Here is an 18149-nt window from a genome sequence, read left to right on the forward strand (position 1 = left end):
GAGACAGAGATGGACGTGCAGAAGAATAAAAATATTCAGAGGGGGGTTGCATGCCTCTGCAATCCTTCTTCTTCTTTCTTCTTTACTTTTCAGTTAACTTTACACACACACACACACACACACACACACACACACATATATATATATATATATATATATATATATATTATCTTATTTCAATTAGTTTTTTTTTTCAAAACCAATGTAAAAATGTTTAATTTAATAACTAATTATTTAATTATTTAAATAATCTTAATTTAAATTAATTTTTTTAATTTTAAATTTTTTCTTCTTTTTTTCATGTCATTCCTTTTATTTATTTATTTGCTATTTTATCTATTTTTTTTTTATTATTTCAATCATTTTAATTTTTCAGGTCTTTACAAAAAGCCTATGGCGAATTAACTTATTTATCTTAAATGCTTACAATATTCATGCACTAAGGAAAAGTTGTGTTTGAGAACCTAAAATTTTGGCTTTCAATTTGAATTTAATGAACTTAGATGAGATATAATACAAATTTATATTGAATTTTATCTAAATTTTTAAAAATTTAAATTTAAAACTTAAAATTCATACTCTTACATGCTATTTTATGACTCGTCTGGTCCGACAAAATAATTAAGGTAAAATATAATATAAATTTTAGAAATTAAGAAAATAGTTATTTCTCATATAATTTTAAATATTTCATCAAAAAGAAATAGAAATGATTACTTCTACATATTTCTTATTATGAACTTATAAAATGTTTTAGAATGTCATTTACTTTATAATAATAACATAAGTTTTAGTAACTTTACCTTAAAATTAATTATTTTATTTACTTGTATATGTTAGCATTTTTTGTATTGGGTTTGGAGTTCGGACCGAATTACAGTGACCGATATGACAAGCGAGCGTAGGACACGAGGCAGCGCATTCTAGAAATACCAACCGCTAGCGGCCACTCCAAAGCCAAAAGTGTCGAAGGGCTGTAAAGTCAAAATCCTTCGAATCGACGTCGTTTTGTCGGAGCAATCGCCGACACAACGACACCAAGGGAAACCGGAGCTTCGTCTTCGCCAGGGCTCCACCGCCGCCACTCTTAATCACTGATTCGACATGTTGCCAGGTGAGTTTTTAGCTTAGCTCAGCTCGCTCACTTGAATTTCATTGGCTTCTCTCTCCTCTCTTCTCGCTCTCTCTCTCTCTCTGCAGTAGTAGATTCAGTTTCTTATTTTATAGCAAGTGTATCACATTGGCTATATCACGGTATTGCGCTGGTATACTTGAAATTTCTACTTTTATGCATTTTTGAAGGTTTTTGTGGATCGTATGTAAGACTTATTGGAGGATCCATATGAAAATAATAGTGGATCGTAGCTGGAGAGGGATGTTCTGTTCAGATTTGCTGCTATGGCCTATGAATGAGCTTTCATGCTATTTTTGTGCATTTCATGTAGTTCGACTTGCTTTTTTCGAGCATCTCAGGAGCAAAAAGTGTTTTTTTTTTTTTCAAAATTTGTTTTGATTTGATATTTTTTTGGAGGGGGTTTTGAAGACATTAAGGCTTAAGTAGTTATAATGTCATCAGGGAATTCTCCTTTTGTTAGTTGTTCGTGATTTTGCCCGTTGTAGTTTTTGCTGAATTTAACTGTGAAATCAATTTTACATATTAGTACTTGAAATCATGTATTCTGTGGTCATCCATTGGATGTGCATTGTGTTGAGCTGCTTGGTTGCTATGGAAATAGAGGAAAGAGAAGAAAATAAAAATTCAGAATTGTCTTGTTTCCAAAAAAAAGAAAGAAAAATCCATCCATTTGAACCTGTTGAGTTGTATAAGGCATTGAGTATAGTTTCGCATCACTTCCTGTCCTAAACAACAATAAAAAGAAAAAAAATAACGTTCATACTTCTAATGTGTTTTCTTTTTTATATAATCTCAGTAATCAGCCTGGAATTGCCTCCGAGTTGGTTTTCATTTCCCCCTTTTTCTCCCCCTTAATTGCCTAATACTTTGAAAATTCCCTACAGGGCATGACTTCCTGTGGATTGTGGATGGTGACAAGTCAAGAACTGAGTTACATGCGTCTGCCAGGCTTTTAGATATAAGCAAGTTCAACAAAAGGGGAGTAAAACAGTTTGGTTTTCATATCGAGCATTTTGTCTAATTCAAATTTTACTCATTCAGAATGAGGAAGTGGTCTGGAGGCATGTTAATTATCACACTTGCTACGATTCTGTTCCTCCGCTACAGCCTTACAGGAAACCGGCCAAAGAATCAGTCAGTGTATGGTTTCTTCCAAAGCAGTCCGACTCAAAAATCTCATAGAACAGACGATGACATCATTAAGTTGACTCATGATAAAGTTAAACAAATACCAAGTCATGTGAAGAAACCCCATTTAATTAATGTTGAAGGACTAAGTGATCTGTATACTTTTGAAAATATTTTAGATGAAGAGTTCAGGACCTTGCTTGTATGGGCTGACATGCATTTCCTACTGTCTCGCTCAGATGCTTTGCCAGAAACAGCTCAAGGGATCAGAGAGGCTTCCATTGCCTGGAAAGATTTATTGTCTGAAATTGAAAAGGTCAAAGCTTCCAAGTTTTCCAATGACAGCAGTAATGGCAGCAACGCAGAACATAAAGACTGCCCCTTCTCGGTAACTACATTCAACGAAACAGTGTCTGGCAGTGGGACTGTTCTTGATCTTCCTTGTGGTTTAGTTGAGGGCTCTTCCATTACAGTGGTTGGCATTCCTGATGGGCACCGTGGAAGTTTTCAAATTGAACTTGTAGGCCCAAAACTTCCAAATGAGCCAAAACCTGCAATTATTTTGCACTACAATGTCAGTCTGCCAGGAGATAAGCTCACAGAGCAGCCAGTCATAGTTCAAAATACATGGACAATTGAACTTGGGTGGGGCAAAGAGGAAAGATGTCCTGCTCATGGATCTGCCAACATTCAAACAGGTAAATCTCTAGTTTGGAATCAGTTAGAAGATTCTTTGGAATTACATTCATGCTGTGTCTTTGGTGCAAAATTGATGTGATGGTTGAGTTTAATATGTTCTTTTGTTACATTGTTCTGTTTATTAATAAATTTTCCTCTTATCTTAATTTATTATTATTATTTTTTATGTTATCATGAGGTTACATTTTTGTAACAAAACACAAGGCATGAGCAATTCCAACTGTACAGGCTATATACAACATAATCTTCACTATTGTTATTCATGCTGTGTGTGAACTGTGAAGTAGTCAATAAAATCTTTACCAGCTGTATAGGCAATTTGATCTGGTAGAATAATCTACAATGATACTGTGCTTTGTTGTTCTTGTTGTATGTCCCTTTTTCCTTTCCTATTGAATTTAGTTGTTTATTTTATTTTTTTTGTTAAATTATTATTACCTTTTTGCTGCGCTATCTAAAGCATTGGCATCATTGTTTCAATGTGTGAACTGTAAAATTTGCTGCTATTCTACCCAAAATTTTCTACCCTTGTTCTTTTACTTAGCCACATGTTCATCATATAGACCAGCCAGTAATATGGTCAGATGGAGTTTTCCTCCTTTGACAAATGTGCATCTCGTTGAGAAGTGAAGACTGTTTCAGCTCATATGTGTTTCTTGACAGGTCATAAAAAACCTATTTTTAGCTGGGTCCTAGGAAGGTTGATTTAGATATAATCATAACTCTCGGCATTTTGGCATGAAGTGGACGCTCAAAACCTAAACTGACATCCCAAAACTTTTTTCATACTAGTTGAGTTGTATAATAATTTCATTTATTTTTTAATTTTCAAAATTAATCCATTTGTGGTATCTCTCTAATATTATTGTGATCTTTTCATACATATATGTAACAGATGTTTCTTGAGTTGGAAAGAAGCTTCTTGCATTTAGTAATCTAATATATCTCTGCAAATATCGCAGTGGATGGACTTGTTTGTTGCAATGAACAAGTTGTCAAAAGCATGGTGGAAGAGAAGCCAAATGTGAGTCGTTCTAGTGGTGAAAATCTAACCAATGTTTCCAAGGGAAGTGCCCATGTTAGTGCTAATTTCCCATTTGTTGAAGGGAATCCATTTACTGCCACATTATGGGCTGGTTTAGAGGGATTCCACATGACCGTGAATGGAAGGCATGAAACATCTTTTACCTATCGGGAGGTAAGGCATGACTTTACTTACAATCAGAAAGCCAAATGAGAGGCTGGATTAAACTGTATGCCAAAAAAAAAAATTGTAAAAGTGATTGCTCCCACCTGGATGCAATTTCTTCAAATGCAGAAACTTGAACCATGGTTGGTCAGTGGAGTCAATGTAGCTGGTGGTTTGGCTCTCTTATCTGCCTTGGCTAAAGGCCTCCCTGTTTCTGAGGATGTGGATTTAGATTTCGATGTTGAGCACCTCAAAGCCCCACCCGTTTCCACGAAAAGACTAATAATGCTGATTGGTGTTTTCTCTACTGGCAATAATTTTGAACGTCGAATGGCATTGAGGAGGACTTGGATGCAATATGAAGCTGTACGTTCTGGGGTTGTGGCGGTTCGCTTTCTCATTGGTCTTGTAAGTGATAAGTTGTAGATCAGGAGGAGTTTAACTTCCATCGGCACATTTGAGATCTAAATTCATAACAAAATTTTAAAGCATATTATACTTAGGTTGCAACACTAATGATCCATTATTTTTTAATGTAAAAACTGGTTTTACAGCTTAACCCATTCAAAATCCATTCTATTTGTGTTATTTAGCAGCAGTGTCACTCCAGAAAAAAAATTGTTCGCTAATAATTTGTTGTTTAACTCCTGCAGCACAAGAACAAGCAGGTCAATTTTGAGCTGTGGAAAGAAGCTCAAGCATATGGAGATATCCAGCTGATGCCTTTCGTTGATTACTATGGCCTCATCAGTTTGAAAACAATTGCAATTTGCATACTGGGGGTAAGAGACTGATATTTAGTTTTTTATTTTTGTTTAAATATCAAGACTCTTTCTATTTTTCTTATGGTGTTGTTGGCTAGAATAATTGTTCTTAAGCTCATCATTAATCCAGAATTGAGTTGATGATATTTTTAATTTGCTGTGTGGTATTTTTGTCCCGTTGAGTGCCTCCTCGGGCTCCTCATCCCCCTTACTAAAAAAGAAGACAGGAAATGAAAATAAAGCACAGACACAAAACTCTATGATTTTGTGTTCTATTCTCAGTTTATTTAGAACGAGTATTTAGTGGTTGACAACTGCTATAAATTATACTCGGTAAGCCTGCAAAATTGCATATCCTCCAAGCTGAAGTCAAACCAGCTAGAATCCTGCCTTCCCTTTTTGCTGTAGTTTTAGAAAATTCCTTAGTAACTCACGAAAGGTAATATTATTTTAAAACGTGCTCTATGGGTTAGGGAGGAAGCACCAAACTACTTCTCTATGAATATCTATTGGCATTCTTTCCAATATTCATTAGTGGAGGAAGTTGGAAAGAAAAGGAAAGAGAGTGGTGGTTAAGGACCTAGAATTGTCCTGTCTACAGTGAACAAAATGACATGGAATATTTGATCTAACTATTGATGGATTGTTTCTTGCTATTTGTTTTATGTTATTAATTTTGCTTAAAACAACAAAAGATGATGTTCCAAATATGCTTGAGGGATTTGAACTTTGAGAATATGTGGTTGATTGGATGGTTTTGTACATATCATGAAAAGGATTCATGTAGCCAACCCACCTAGTGGGACTTAGGGTTTGGTTTGTTTTTATTGGATGATTTTGTAAATGAGGGTGGAATTGCATTCCTGCAGGAATGGTGATACCCCATTCAATCAAATGTTGATTCCTCCTCATATAGGCAGGAATCATGATTCCATTTCTAATTCCCTTTTTGAAAGACAATTATAATCCTTATTGAATAATAAATTCTAAAAAATGCGAGTTGGCCATCTCACAATTGTACCTCTGCTAATAATAATAATAATTATTATTATGAAAATAATATGACAAAAAAATAATATGAATAGTAAAAATAATAGCTATTAAAATAATAGAACAAAATTATAAAAACAATAAAAATAATAAAAATCAAACAACATCAACAAATAGTCATGATTAATGTAATACTAATTATTGGTATTCAGGCTATCATGAACCGTTGGATTGCTATGACCTCTAGTTGGCATTTTGGGCTTGTTGAAAGGGACCCCTTCATAATCCTTGATTTTCTTGATATCAATAAGGGGTGTTTCTTCCTCGTCATTTCTTTGTACTTGGGTGACATCCCATTGATGCCTCATTTTATTTAATTTCTCTTTGCTGATAATAAAATTTTTATTTATTATTATAAAAAATAATAATAAAAATATTAACAACGATAATAAAAGAATAATAATAGCTATGTTTCCATAAAAAATTGAAGGACTGCTTTGAATGATTCGTGCAAAGAAAGAAGAAGGCAAATCTTGGGGGATCTAAGGTGTATTCTAACAAGCACTATGATGCCTAGATTAGAGGAGAGGAGACTAAATGTGGCAATAATAAAAGTAGAATATGATGTTTGCATGCTTAGCTTTGCTCCCACTTCTTTTATAGGATAGATATCCCTGTGAATAAATGTCTTATTGTGATTGGAAATTCTATGGCCTCTCCTCCTGTAGTCCTAACACTAGTCTTTGCTATATTGTACATATCCTTAATGACATCAGTATACCTACCACATAAGCCCTTTTTTTTGACAAAAAAAAAAAAAAACTCACGATAGAACTTCTCCAGTTACCCTATCATATGCTTTCTCTAAGTCAACAAAAATCATATACAAGTCCCTCTTCTTTTTCCTAAACTTTTCCTTTAATCTTTTAAAAAGATATATAGCTTTTGTAGTAGATCTCTCAGGCATAAAACCAAATTGATTTTAAAAGACCCTTGTTTAACCTTAATCTTTCTTTAACTATCCTTTCACATATTTCATTGTATGACTCATAAGTTTAATTCCACAATAGTTATTACAATTTTCAATTTCTCCTTCATTTTTGTATATAGTTGTTAAAGTGTTTTTCTTTCATTTGTTTGATATTTTCTTAGTTTTTATAATTGTGTTAAATAAATTAATTAACCCTATAATTCCATTATCATTAGGGCATTTCCAAACTTCAATTGGGATGTTATCTAATCCTATAAATTTTCTATTTTTCATCTTTTTTAATGCAAAATTAACTTCATTAAATCCAATTTTGCAAATAAATATCATATTTTTAGTCTTTTCCTCATTTGTCAATTCTAAATTTAAGCCTTCTACTTGATTTTCATTGAATAGCTTACTGAAGTAACTTTGTCACCTTTCTTTTATGTCTTTATCCTTAACAAAGACAATTTCGTCCTCATTTTTATACATTTTATATCACCTAAGTTTTTGCTCTTTCTTTCTCTTACTCTAGCAAGTCTCTTTCCCCTTCTTTTGTATCTAATCTAGCATATAAATTATTAAATTATCTATGTTTAGCTTCACTAACGACCTTTTTAACATCTTTTCTATCCTCTTTATACTTTTCAAATTTATTCACATTTCTATATTTTTGTCATGTTTTATACCAAATTCTTTTTGTCTTTATAGCTTTTTGGATATCTTGATCCTAGCACCAACTTTCTTTGCTATTGCAGTATCTTCCTCTTAATTCACCTAAAATCTCTTTTGCTATCTTTTTTATAGAGCTATCTATCCTACTCCAGAAAGTGTTTGTGTCTACACCATCCTCTATTGTCCAATCACCATCTTTGATCATTTTATCTTTAAATTTTATTAGATTTACTCCCTTTAGGTTCCACCACCTAGTTCTCTTGCACTAATTTATATTATGTTTTATCTTCCTTTTTTTAAAACATATATTAACACTAGAACTCTATGTTTTGTAGTTAAGCTTTCACTAACTTTACAATCCTTACAAGATAAATGATCTACCCTTCAAGTTAAGAAAAAAACTATTTTTTTATTTTGTCCACGCCTGAAGGTTATTAAGTATTTTTCTCTCTTCTTAAAGAAAATATTCATTGTAATAAAATCATATAACATGATGAAGTCTAAGATCATATCCCCAAACTCATTTTTATCTCCATATTCATGCCCTCAATGTGTCCTCTCATATCCTTTATTATCCTTTCCAATGTGTCCATTCAAATACGCTTCTATAAATATTTTCTTTCTCCCTGATATTTCTTGTATAATATATCCATATCTTCCCAAAATTGTCTCCGAAGGTTTTCTGCTAAGCTTATTTGAGGAGCATAAACATTAATAGCATTTATTATCTCTTGGTCTATAATCATCTTGATTTTTATGATTCTATCCCCTAGTCTTTTGATATTTACAATACTATCTTTTAAGTCTTTGTCTACAATGATTCCTATCCCTTTTTTTATTCTTTTATTTATTTTATTTTTTTCCAGTGTACCAACGTTTGAATCCTGATTTTTTAATTTTTCTAACTTTCTCACCTACCCATTTAGTTTCTTGAAGGCACATTTACATTAATTTTTCTTTTAGTAATTTTTCCACTCTCCATGCTTTTATCCATAATCGTCCCTATATTCCAAGTTGCTAATCTAATCCTAGTCTCTTGAACTAGTTACTCGTGCCACGTCTAGAATGATTGGTAAACCCTTGCCTATTTGACACCATACAGGGATGCTGACATAGTGCGTCACTTTGGGACTACAACCTAGCCTATCCTCACCCACTTTTGCTACACTCTTGTGGTATAAGTGCAACGCACCGCTCGTAAGGGATGCCCCGACAAATAATCGGTAAGAATTCATGTCATAGTGATTCGACAAGTTTATGATGGCTTGTTAGCTACCAAACGCAACCGTCCTTCTTTACTTGGACTTAAGACCGACTGTGTGTGAAAATATCAATTATTGTAACTATTAAAAAACGTTTAAAACATTTATAGTAAGGTCTAAAAAAATCAATATAAATAATGTTGAATTGAAGTCATTTTTGAAATTTTCCAAAATTAAATGATTTTATATTATATGTGATTTTTAAAAAATGACTTATTTTTCATTCCATTATAACCACTGTTGAAGGATATCAAACAACTCCTAACAAAATGTTGTAATTACATTCCAAATGCTATTTCATTCCTGCCTAGATTTCACTCCTCCCTTGATTCTTTTTTTGCTTCAATTCCATTCTGCAAACCGAATGGGGTTTAAGTTCTTTGGTGTTATATTTCTCTATGCATTAATAAATAATGAGAAATGAGAATCAACAAAAATGGCATTATGCTGATAAGTTTGAAACCTTTTCTTGCCTTTAATATTTGTTGCTTGTGTTATGATCAAACTCCAAATCAGTGCAACTATAAAACAAATAAAAAAGCAAAACATAAAAAGGGGGGGCACAGAAACGAACTACTGGATTTATGTGGTTAGGCTTTGAAGCCTACATCAACAAACTCTGGAGGAGTGAATTTTTCACTCGAAATCAAATGGAGTTGAGTGAAGATCAGAAACACAGTACATATATTAATATTATATATATACTTTCGAATACAATGTGGATTGTTCGGTTGCCTCCTTATTGGTTGGCTTGAGGCATAAGAATTTAACACATACTCAACAGCTTGCTGCTAAAACTGGCTGAATTTGATCTTGATATATAAACCTGATTGAACTTGACATTGTGAATTGGTTAGGATTGTCTAAAATAACTTGTACATATTGTGTGGTGGCCCTCGTGGGTCACTTTTGGGTTGACCTTCTAGGAAATGAGTTAGGTTCAGATTGTGCTTTTTTTGTCTAGATTATAACAACTCAACTTTGGATTAAAACATGATCACTGGCCAGCTCTAGTTGCTGCTTTACATTGTTATTGTTGAGTAATTGAGTAAAATGGAAGACCTAAACTCAATAATAGGTCTCTCCCTCTATTTATAATATATATATAAGTACAATGGGAATGACCACAATACCCTTACTAACTCACACTTATTACTAACAAAACTCTAACATGTAATATTAATGCTAAAATACTAAATAACCATCAACACTCCCCCTCAAGCTAGAGCATATATATCATATGCTCCTAGCTTGTTACAAATAAATTTCACATGAGCACCTCCCAAGGCTTTAGTGAACAAATTTGCAAGCTGAAACTCAGATTTCACATGAGTGGTCGTAATGAGCTTCTATACAAGTTCTCTCGAATAAAGTCGCAGTCAACTTCAATATGCTTTGTCCACTCATGGAAGATAGGGTTGGAGGCAATATGAATAGCAGCTCAATTATCACACATCAACTCTATAGGCTGAGAATGTGGAAAACCTAGTTCTTTCAACATGTTCTTCAGCCAAACAAGTTCACATGTAATGTGCACCATAGCCCTATACTATGACTCAGCACTTGACCTAGCCATTACAATTTGTTGTTTTACTTTTCTAAGACACCAAATTACCACAAACAAAGATACAATACCCGATTATGGATCTTCGATAAAAAGGTGATTCGACACAATCTGCATCTGTATATCCCTAATTATGAGTGTGACACGAGCCTGATATAAGATACCTCTCCTTAGTGCACCTTTGAGATATCTCAAAATGCGAATTACTAAATCCCAGGGACTTGTTCTTGGGGAATCAAAAAGTTGACTCACAATACTTGTTGCGAAGGATGTATCTGGTCGAGTGACTGTGAGATAATTCAACTTTCCAACAAGTCTTTGGTACCAACTTGAGTTAGGCAACAAATCACCCATATTTGGCATTAACTTACTATCGAGATTCATGGGTGTATCAATAGGTTTGGATCCCAACAACCTCGTTTCATCTAAAAGATCAAGAACATACTTCCTATATGACAAGATAGTTCCTATACGAGATCTCAATACTTCTATAAGCAAGAAGCACTTCAATGGTCCCAAGTCTTTGGTTTGAAACTTACCTTGTAGAAAAAGCTTTAGGTCTTGGATGTCACGATCATTATTGCCAATGATCACAATGTCATTCACACATACAATAAGCAAATAACTGCCTGATGGAGTTTGACGATAAAATAAAAAGTGATCTACTGCACACCGATGAAGGACAAACTCAAGTACTACAACACTAAAATAGTCAAACCATGCTCTTGGAGATTGTTTTAATTTATACAATGATTTCTTGAGCCGAAATACTAAGCCTGACTCCCCCCTAAGAAACAAACCCAAGCGGTTGCTCCATATATACCTCCTCATGAAGATTACCATGTTGGAAAGCATTCTTCATGTCTAATTGATGTAGAGGCCAATGACAAGTGGTGGCTAAAGAAATGAGTAAACTTATTAAGGCAAGTTTAGCAACTGAGGATAATGTGTCTGAATAATCCAAACCAAACACTTGAGTATACCTCTTAGCAACAAGGCGGACCTTCAGACGAGCCACAGAACCATTAAGATTGACTTTCACATTGTACACCCAACAATAACCAACCACAAGCGGCTTATAAAGAGGAAGAGGTGCCAAATCCCAAGTATCATTATAATTTAGTGCACACATCACTTCAACCATTGTCGTCCTCCGCCCATAATGGGATAGGGCTTCAGAAATAGATCTTATAAGAGCAACTGAAGACAGAGTACTAACAAAACAGTAATAAAGAGGGTGACAAGAAATCATAAGAAACAAAATTAGAGATCGGATTTTGGGTACAAGTGCGTTTACCTTTTCGAACAACTATTAGAGGATCAACATCATGAGAAATAAAATCAACCAACAAGGGAACTAAAGGCACAGTAGTATAAGCTGGAGGAGGCACTTCCCCCTTAAGTCATTGTGTGTATACCTACAAATTGGGATGATTCAAGCAACGAGAAGGACTCAAACTAGATGAAGATCTAGGAGGATTGGACACAAATACTAGGTTTGGATCTAATAGGCAAGGCAAAGGAAGGACTCATCGAAGTCAATAGAACTCAAGGAATCAGAGTAGTATGGTGTAGACTCAAAAAAGGTGACATCAACAGAGACAAAGATCGATGTAAAGTAGGACTATAACATCGATATCCCTTTTGAGTTCAGGAATAGCCCAGAAAAATACATTTGATAGCATGAGGATCCAACTTATCCATTCCAGGAGGAAGGGAAAACAAAGGATCCTTAGGAAAGGTAACTAAATGTAGGATTTTACCACCAAGGACATAGGATGGCATTTTATTGATGAGGGAGCAAGTTGTGAGCACAACATCACTCCAAAATAATTTGGGGACATTCATTTGATACAGTAGGTGACTAACTCAAAAAATGAGCAGCTCGGAAGCTATTCCAAGTATAGGAGTTACGTTGTGTAATATTCAGCCCAAGGGCTAGATCGTTTCCTCAGGGAATGCGTTTTAATCTCAAATTTCACGTTCGTCCAATCGACAACAAAACGGTACTGAACTCGGTTCAGATTTGGAATTTCAAGGGTGTTTGGCTTTACTTTCACGTGAATTGAAACTCTAAATCTAGCATGCACTGGAATTAAATAGAAAATATGGAAAACTCTAATCTATTTATGGAAACACCGAAACACGCATTAATTAAAAATGGCAACTTTGAGCATGGAATTAAAATACGCAATGGAAACTCAATCAGACTTAACACACACACACTAAAAATTGGATCTTTAACCAAAGCAATAACTCGAACCACAATCACAATTTAAACACAAAACAAACAAAAATTTAACACATAAACGATAACAAAAAAAATAAAAATAAAAACACGAGAAATCAAACTGGACTTAATTAAAAAGACTAAATTAAAACTACCACTAACTAGATAAACAAGTAAAAAAAATTCAACAAAAATTAAATGCTTAACAATATTCAATCTTAAAAGAAATTTCAAATAAAATAAAAAAAACTGAAGTTTATGCAATATTTAAAGTCTTAACAAAAAAATAAATAAAAGAAATCGGGGAATAAAGAGAGAGAGAAGAGCTCCCGGAGCTTCAGCTGGTTGCAGCGGCTGCTCGGGTTGGTGGCCGTCTGTGATGCTCTGCTGCGGCGGAGCTGGTGTTGCTGAAGATGGAGGAGGTCGTGCAGCAGCTCCCGGCTGGCAGCAGGCTTATGGAGGCTGCGGGTGCTGTGGATAATGGCTAGCAGCAGAGGGAGTCCGGCCGATGGAGCAGCAGGAGCTTGCCGGAGTTGCAGAGGGGAGTCTGGTACTGGTCTGTGCAGGTGGCTGCTGCGGTGGTACTTGGGCACTTCACGGAGTGGTGGCCGTGGAGAGTGGCAGGGAGCAGATGGCTGGAGCGTGAGGAAGAGAATAAGGAGCAGAAGGATTTGCTGAAAGAGAGGAGAGAAGAAAGGTTGAAGAGAGAGATACAGAAAGGGAGAGAAGAGAGGGAGCAGAGGTTGTGGTCGGGGGCACTGCCCAACAGGGCAGAGAAAAGAGAAAAAAATAAATACAAGGGGGGAGGTAATGAAGCCCTATGACCCGAGTGAACAGGGTGACCCGGATAAGTCATCCAGCAGCTTGACACATCAAAGGTCTAATATATATATTTTTTTTCTTTTTTTTTTTCTTCATTTTTGCTCTCTGCAATCACTGCCAAGTTTGACCTTCCTGGAGCCTGTTTCGCTCGAAACTCAAAACACGAAAGTTGTAGATAATTCTTTCCTCTTTCTCCAGAAATTTGAGTCGTCTCGATTGGAGCTCAGACGGAAAAGTTATGCACGAAATACGAACAGGTGTCGGTTTTGGTTCCCGGGACTTTTCCTGCGATAAAAAATTATCAAAAATTCATAAATTGCTCAGTAAAACTCAAGAATGATCATTTTGGTACTTTATTAAAATATTGGACAAATTTGGACATTTAATTAAAAATATAAGCCGTAAAGACCGGGTTAAAGTGCCTAATTACGCAGTTTTGGCGTGTAATCAGTAGGGTGCAAGTGACTTCAAGAATTTGTCTGTTTTTCTACTCTGCAACTCCATTTTGTTGTGGATTGTGGGCATAAGAGGACTAATGGATCATACCAGAGTTAGTCATATAAGTACTGAATTGGGTACTGAAGTACTCCTTAGCATTATCACTACGAAGTATCCTGACTGGCATATCAAATTGAGTCTTTATTTGGGAACAGAAAGCACAAAAGATATCTAACAACTCGGAACGATCTTAATTAAATATAACCAAGTCATCCTAGATTAGTCATCAACAAATGTAACAAAGTATTGAAACCCCAACTTTGATGTGACACGAGTAGGACCCCAAATATCAAAATGATGAGCATGAAAGGATTAATCACCCATTTTTCAATTCGGGTAGCAAAGGGAACACGATGATGATTGCCCAATTTACAAGACTCACACTCAATATTAGACACAAAACTCAATTTAGGAACTAGCTATTTCATCTTGTCCAAGGATGGATGACCAAGGCGACAATGGGTTTGAAGTGGTGTAGTGATTGTGTAGGCAATGGTGGTGAAGGCGACTTAAAGTAGTAAAGTCCATGAGCCTCACGTCTTGTGTTAGTTGATCCTGAATAGCCAGAACAATTTAGTGACTTTGTAAGCTTACTAATTGACATAAAATTGAATGGAGATTTAGGAATGTATAAAGCTGAAGAAGAAAGATAGAAGGAGTAAGATTTACTATTTCTATCCCCTTAACAGCAATAGTGGATCCATTAGCAAGGGTAAGTTGAGGGAGATTCTTAGGACAATAGAGATCAGAAAAGAAGTTGGTTGCACTTGCTATATGGTTAGTGGCAACATAATCAATAATCCAAGGACTAGTAGGAAGGATACTAGATGACGTGCAGCTTGTAGGATTAACTAAGAAGCAATGTGATAAGATGCTTGTTGAGACAATTGATACTATAGAAACCTTGAATACTCCTCGTATGATATAGTCACAATATGCGGTTCACTCAAATAAGTGACTAACGAAGGAATCATACTTTTGGGATTTGCAAACACCATCCCAACATTCTCAAACTCAGACCAGTGATCATAAGATTAATTACTGGAACAATTGGAACAACCACAAACAAGGTGACCTACCATGAACAAGTCATAAATAAATCAGTACAAGGTTGCCCTAGCACCAAGAAACTCAGACGCAACCCCAAGAAAGCAACACTCAGCACTGGAACAATTGGAGAACCACCCAAACTACCATGAACAAATCACCAACAACCTCAGGTGCAACTCCACGAAAGCAACACTGTCACACCCTCACCAAAAAAAAAAAATTATGAGCACTGCCACTACTCCAAGAAACCAACGACCATTACTAACACTGAACAGCAACTAAAGAATTACCATGAGTGCATTGTCACAACAAAGATTGGATCTTTGAGAAAAAAACACATGCCCAACAGCTTGATATTTTGGTATATGGAAGGAATTAGAACATTGAATAAAATAAAATAAAAAACACAGCAAATCCCACTGTTTCAGATCCAATAAACTCAATAATCATTGATAAACAGCTTCACGAAGCGTCAAACAACCATTCCTTGGGTGCCGCACTGCCATTGACGAGGTGAACAACTCATTGACGGACATAGTACTGTCACAGCCTCACAACTGAACATATGAACACTGCCACAGCTCCAAACAAACTCACGAAGAAGTATTCACAAACCTTGAACAGAAATTAGCGGAATGTCGCGAGTGCATAGTTAGAAAAGGTTAAATTTTTGAGCAAAAACTGACCTAACAGCTTGATAATATAGTCTAAAGAAGGAATCAGAGCATGACAGAGGAAAAAAAAAAAGAAAGTGGCCAGAAATTCACTCACGCACCAGCACGTGGGATTGGCCTTGCCGACATTTGGCTGGCGCATGGGGGGTCCTCTGGCGATGGGGTTTTGTGGGGTAAGTTGTCCCCGCGCGCGCGCGCGCGGTGGGGGGCGGGGGGGGGGGGGGGTTTGTTTATGGGTGTATGGTTAGTTTTGTGAAATAATATGGGCTGGAGGTGGATCTAGGTAGGACAGCTGCGGGAATGGTGTTTTTCGGCAACGGCTGAGGAGAATAGAGTTTAGTTTGGATCACACTCTAATACCATGTTGAGTAATTGGGCAAAATGGAAGACCTAAACATAATGATAGGTCTCTCCCTCTATTTATAATATATTTAAGTACAATTGGAATGACCACAATACCCTTACTAACTTACACTTATTACTAAAAAAACTCTTAACACATAATAATAATGCTAAAAGACTAAATAACCATTAACAGTTGTATTTTATCATTCTATTCATGTGTTTTTTGAATTTTCATCACTAATAATTGTGGGAGAACTGTCATGATTTATGATCAAACTTTGCAGCTTATCATATGAAAATGTTATAAATCGTTCTTCTTTATCTCTTAAACTGTATTATTGGATTCACATTTTGAATGATTTATTACATCATTGCAGTCTAAAATTATCCCTGCTAAATATATAATGAAAACGGACGATGATGCTTTTGTTAGAGTCGATGAAATCTTATTAAGACTCAAGGGAAAGGTTTCTGATGGCCTGTTGTATGGCCTTATATCCTCTAAATCAGCTCCACAGAGGGATAAAGCAAGCAAATGGTATATTAGTAACGAGGTATTAATCTTTCACTCTAATCTCATTTCCACATAGGACTTTATTTGGCTAATATGCATAGCTACATTACTGAGGACAACCTCTTGCAGGAGTGGCCTCATGCTTCATACCCACCATGGGCCCATGGTCCAGGTTATGTAGTTTCCCGGGATATCGCAAAATTCATCATGCAAGGCCACAAAAAGGGGGATCTCAATGTAAGATTCATCATTTCAATTCTTGCTTACAAAGGGCAAATGCAACCTGGACATTATTTTCAGTTTCTAGATTTCTTATCTGCTTTGCATGATAATAATTGTATATTTGATTTAGAACATTTTAAAAACTGATCCCCCGAGAGATAACTATTATTTTTGGGAAAATATGGAGAAGACTATATATATATATAAAACCAAACATTTTGATTTGTGACTTTAGCGTTCAATGATCAAACACAGTATGTGTCCTAGAATCTTACAAGAGGCACAACACCTTAAGTTAGTGGAATCTCTCTCTAGGGCTTCACTGAATCACCTAAGAAGCTCAAACTTTTAGGTAAGTGAATTGGTTTTTTTTTTTAATCAGAAAAAAAATATATTTATTATTATTTTAAGGCATCAAGGGGATGCCAACCCGTGGTACAAAACATCAACCACCCTGTAGAGTGTCGCAAACATCAAGGATTACAAAATGATCATTAATGATGTTCCCACTAAGCCAGCTGGAGACAGCATTAATCCATTGAGCTTTGCAGGTCTGAATCAGGTTTGAAGGCTCTCTTGTTTCTTTCTTTCCAAGCCCACCAACAAATGGTGAGAGGGATGAGGTTCAAAGCCTTTCACTTCTCCTTTGTGGCTCTAATGCCTTTCCAAGACCAAATCTTCCCTCCAACTGAATTTGCGGTGACCCTCTGCTGCCCGGTCAAGGAAAGAGCCAAATTCCACATGTTCCTTGTCTAGGAGCAGTGGAGACGAATGTGGTTGAGTGATTCTGTGTCAGCCATATAGTGAAAACACTGATTCATGACTGTAAGCCCTCTTTTCTGCAGATTGTCGGGGGTTACCATGTACAGACTCCCAAGCAAAAAAGGCAACCTTTAAAGGGGCTGCTGTCCTCCAAATGTGAATCCAAGGGGAGTTATTGCAATTGTTCCCAACAGTTAGAGCTTCTTATAAAAAGATTTAACAGAGAAAATGCCATTTTTGTCCAAAGCCCATTTTTGGCTCGTTGGGAAAGTTTTGGTGACGGAATAAAAATCTGTAGAATTTAGAGTGTGTGAAGTTCCCAATCTGCCCCATTCCTTGTAAAAGGAATGTCCCAAAAAATTTCCTGATCAATGATTTGGAGATGGAAGGAAATGCAGCTCTAAGATACAAGTCTCGTGTCACACATCATGCCAAAAGTAAACATTGGCCCAATTCCCCACTTGAAATGTCACTAATAGAAAAAAAAAAATCATCCCATCCTTTCCTGATAAATTTCCAAACACCCACTCCTGGGGACCTCTTCCATTGTGTGTTGTTCCATCATTGTGTTCTAGCCCATATTCAGAAACAATAATATTCCACCAAAGGTAGTCTTTCTCCTTCATGAACCTCCGTCACCACTTCCCAAGAAGGGA

The 18149-nt window shown here is 35.8% G+C and overlaps 1 protein-coding gene across 3 annotated transcripts in view; it reads left to right on the forward strand.

Moving 5' to 3' along the window:
• Positions 1-933: 933 nt before the first annotated feature.
• Positions 934-18149, forward strand: part of LOC131151700 (hydroxyproline O-galactosyltransferase GALT3) — a 43325-nt gene continuing 26109 nt past the window's right edge. The window contains exons 1-7 of one of the 3 annotated variants that reach the window (XM_058103062.1): positions 934-1114; positions 2020-2961; positions 3925-4160; positions 4281-4559; positions 4805-4933; positions 16373-16549; positions 16639-16746. In XM_058103062.1, the coding sequence (XP_057959045.1) occupies positions 2178-2961; positions 3925-4160; positions 4281-4559; positions 4805-4933; positions 16373-16549; positions 16639-16746 (1713 nt within the window). In that variant the 5' untranslated portion in view covers positions 934-1114; positions 2020-2177. The other 2 variants (XM_058103064.1, XM_058103063.1) reach the window with 2 other exon arrangements.

Source organism: Malania oleifera, chromosome 3, assembly GCF_029873635.1.
Source record: "Malania oleifera isolate guangnan ecotype guangnan chromosome 3, ASM2987363v1, whole genome shotgun sequence".
Classification (NCBI taxonomy): domain Eukaryota; kingdom Viridiplantae; phylum Streptophyta; class Magnoliopsida; order Santalales; family Ximeniaceae; genus Malania; species Malania oleifera.